The following is a 3,911-nucleotide window of genomic DNA, read 5'->3' as shown; positions in this document are numbered from 1 at the left end:
CATGTGATATTCTTGTTAACATTTTTCTTAATGAAATTTAGAGTTTGCATGAAATACACGAATTTTGTTATATCGCGGTCTCACCAATAGTTTAAGAAACTATTTTGAGTGATGCATTACATTTTTTTTTTAAGGAAGATGCATTACAATTTTTGAAAGCATTTGCCAAATTTTGAAATTTATTCATTGTTTTCGCTCATAAAAATAAAATTGTTTAAATAAAAAGTATAGACATTCTTACAAACATAGCTTAATTGATAGAGACAATTCAATCCGTAAATAGCAGGTTTTAAACTTGGGATTTCCCATTTATCAACCTTGATGAATGGAAATATGACAATTAGGCTACTTGATGATATATATATATATATATCATAGACTAAATCCTCACCACAAAAATCATTGACCAAATTTGACTTATTCATATAATCAAGACAACATCAATTGTTAGACTAAGATCAAACGATTCAAATTTTAAACTTTTAAAAATCAAAATGTATATTAAAATTTGGATCGTTCGATCTAGATAGATCGATCATACTTCTTCCAAATGTGTGAATGCGTCAAAACATTTGCCCTAGGGAATCCTACTTGCTAAGTTTGATAGTGATAGTGTGATTGATTTTTACCATCCAAACCGTTTGAAAAGCAGTGGACACAGCCAACATGTTGACATAATGACAGCAACAAAGACAAATACAAGTACTGTAGTACACTGTTTATAATAACAACTGAGCTAGTTGTTGTTATAGATCGAATGGTATCCACAAACTAATTACAATGTCAACATGCATGCTTTAATTATTTTGTGTCCATGACTCTACAGCCACACATAAACACTTGGTAAGAACACTCACTGTCCCCACTAACTCGTGTTCTTTTCATTACCGTAACCAAACCTTTAACCTCATCCACTCACTCCCTTCAAATCTTTTATTATTTCATATTTTATTTTTCTCTTGGTCCTTATTATTTCATCAATACTTATAATACAAGATACCCTAAATATTATACAATACAAACAACATTGTCTATTTTTGGCTTAAAACACTTCTTGTCTGATAAAGAGTATCCATTACCATTACTTGAGTTGATATTTTTTTCTTAAAGTTTCATTAGGAATTAAGAGAGTTAAGTAAACATGAAAATTCAGTGTGATGTGTGTGAGAAAGCTCCAGCAACAATGATTTGTTGTGCTGATGAAGCTGCTTTGTGTGCTAAATGTGATATTGAAGTTCATGCTGCTAACAAGCTTGCAAGCAAACATCAGAGGATTCATCTTCAATCTCTCTCTAACAAGCTCCCTAGATGTGACATATGCCAAGTAATTCATTACCACCTTAATTTTCTCTTGTTTTTTTTAATCATGTCATAAAATTAATCATGTTTCAACTGAGTGAATTTTTGTGATAGATATGATATTCAATATTCATACATGAGAAACTAATAGGTCATCCAAGGTATGTTGTCTTAACTTTTAATCTACTTCACAATTAATTCTAAAATATGTTAATTTCAAGTAGCATGTATGAGTTAGTAGGAATTGGGAGCTTATTTTTAAAGTAGCTTATGTGGATGAATGAAAGATAAAATAGTCTAATTATTCTCATACAAGTTATAAACTGTTTTCATAAGTTATTCTGGAGAGCTTATGAAAATAAGCTGAAGTTGAAGACAACTTATACACATATCATAAACTCAAATAAGGTAATCCACACATGCCTTCAAAGAGTCTCACAAATGCTAATACTAGTAGATAAACTCAAATAAATCGGTCCAAAGATGCTCTTAGACAATTGTTTATCTGATGAATTTTGTATTAACTTTCCTATAACTGTTACTTATTATGTTCATTTCTCCTTTTGTTTCACCTGTATGTACAAACAGGACAAGACAGCTTTCATATTTTGCGTTGAAGATAGGGCACTCTTCTGTGAGGATTGTGACGAGTCGATTCATTTACCTGGAAGCCTTTCTGCAAATCACCAGCGCTTCCTTGCGACCGGTATCCAAGTGGCCATGAAATCTAACTGCGCCAAAGACGACGAAAAAACTCACTTGGAACCACCTAAGAGGAGTACACATCAAGTTTCTCTTGAAACTACTTCTCAGCAAGTGCCTGACTTTACACCCCCTTGGGGTGTTGATGACTTATTGGAGTTAGCAGACTTTAATTCCCATGACAAAGTAAGACTTACAACTTTATTTCATAATTGGAATTACATATATGTCATGAACACTAACACAAAATTTGTAACATGTCCTTAGTTGATTAATCGATTTTAAACTTCGTTTTTAGTCCTTTAATCCACTTTTCCGTCCCTATAAAATGTTTTTTTCCCTCTCTAGAGAAACATGTAGTTTTGTAGTTTGTACGAACTAAAATGTGGTACATGCTAACAATACAGAGAATCAGAGAGAAGAGAGAACAAAACAACAAAGACAGCTAGAGTTTTATTAGATCGACAAAAGTTCAAAATACAATAAGAATATAAAGTAAAAATATAAAGAGACTAAACTACCCTTAGCTCAATTATAACAAAAGGTTCAATAACCTATTATCAAATGGTACATGATTAAATACAAGAAATGTAAATTTTTAGTAACTAAACATATTTAATTAACTCAATTTTTAACTTCTTTTTTTCTTATTGTGCTTCAGAAGGATTCCATGCAGTTTGGAGAGATGGAATGGTTCACAGAGGAGGGTCTTTTTGGTGATGACTTCACTCAAGAAGCCATGGCTGCAGCTGAAGTTCCTCAGCTTCCAGTAACTCATGCAAGCAACAATTATTCATCATACAGAAACTCCAAGTCACATATGTCTAACAAAAAGCCTAGAATTGAACTCATACGTGATTATGATTATGATGATGAAGATGAGTACTTCACCGTGCCTGATCTTGGATGAAGCAAATAATCATGTGGGAAAATAATTTATTTGGAAATGTAATTATTTTTCTCAAATTCTTTTTGAAGAAATTGTAAAGAGAAAGTTATTGTTCCAAATTAAGATTTTGAAATTGTATATTCCTACTTCTCTCCGAATACAATACTTTGAGTTGAAGTATGTTTATAAGTTGTGTGGAGTTTATATCAATGTCATATATACTTCTATGTGTTTCATTGCTAGAAATAGAATGATACAAGTAACGAGAATGAATTATTTGTCCACGGTTTAAAATTGACAAGTTGATATTCATTCATTTTGTGTAAAGTTTGACTAATTAGCAAATTCTAATTATAGCAACCTACCATCCATGTAATTATGCTTGTGTTTTCATGTATAGCAAATTTAGTTTAATTGATTGCCTATTTTTCCTTGTTTTCTTCATAATATAGGACCTCCTATCATAGGAGATATTATTATGATAGGAGGTCATAAGCATCCAAATGTTTCTCAACCTCATGTCAATGAGTAACGTCGGTCTCTATGTGCAATAGGAGGATGGAAGAATGGGGAAAGTAAGATATTTTTTGCAAAATCACATGAAAAAAATAAAAAAAATAAAAAAATAAATAAATAAAAGGGAAGGGCTTTGGGGAGTAATTGTAATTATGGTGGTGTCAATAGTAAGGCTCGTGTCTTTTTGGTGTGAATCATAATTCTCTGCACGCATAAATGTGCAACTGCAAAAACTAATTATGTGATTTAGATGGGATGGTAATAGCAAACAAAACTTTCTCAAGAAATTTATTTAACACTACTGCATTTTTATGTTTGGATTCAAACTCATGACCTTTAGTTACATTGGAAGAGATTTTTTATCATCATATTCAAATGCTTTTGAGTATAGTAAGACGTTGTAAATCCACATTTTTTTTAATGTTTTTCTAAAAACAAAAAAAGTATTCAAAAAACAACTTTTTTTAACACCTTATACGAATACTTAAAATTTATCCAAAATATC

General features: G+C 31.2%; 1 protein-coding gene across 1 annotated transcript; it reads left to right on the top strand.

Moving 5' to 3' along the window:
- Positions 1 to 988: 988 nt before the first annotated feature.
- On the top strand, positions 989 to 3,244 carry LOC11431876 (B-box zinc finger protein 24). Its single transcript, XM_003597477.4, has 3 exons — positions 989 to 1,324; positions 1,888 to 2,187; positions 2,663 to 3,244. Exons 1-3 carry the CDS (start codon positions 1,142 to 1,144, stop codon positions 2,909 to 2,911), a joined length of 732 nt encoding a protein of 243 aa, XP_003597525.1. The 5' UTR covers positions 989 to 1,141; the 3' UTR covers positions 2,912 to 3,244.
- The last annotated feature ends 667 nt before the right edge of the window (positions 3,245 to 3,911 follow it).

The sequence above is a fragment of the Medicago truncatula genome, chromosome 2 (assembly GCF_003473485.1).
Source record: "Medicago truncatula cultivar Jemalong A17 chromosome 2, MtrunA17r5.0-ANR, whole genome shotgun sequence".
NCBI classification, from domain to species: Eukaryota; Viridiplantae; Streptophyta; class Magnoliopsida; order Fabales; family Fabaceae; genus Medicago; species Medicago truncatula.
Note: the sequence above shows the minus strand (reverse complement) of the source record. Positions and strands in the feature narration are given on the sequence as shown.

What these genes read in the sequence shown, in the direction of transcription:
- LOC11431876 (XM_003597477.4), top strand. Translation starts at nt 1,142, where the DNA reads ATGAAAATTCAGTGTGATGTGTGTGAGAAAGCTCCAGCAACAATGATT. An exon ending in CTAGATGTGACATATGCCAA is followed by an intron (nt 1,325 to 1,887) that starts GTAATTCATTAC and finishes ATGTACAAACAG; the next exon opens with GACAAGACAGCTTTCATATT. An exon ending in ACTTTAATTCCCATGACAAA is followed by an intron (nt 2,188 to 2,662) that starts GTAAGACTTACA and finishes ATTGTGCTTCAG; the next exon opens with AAGGATTCCATGCAGTTTGG.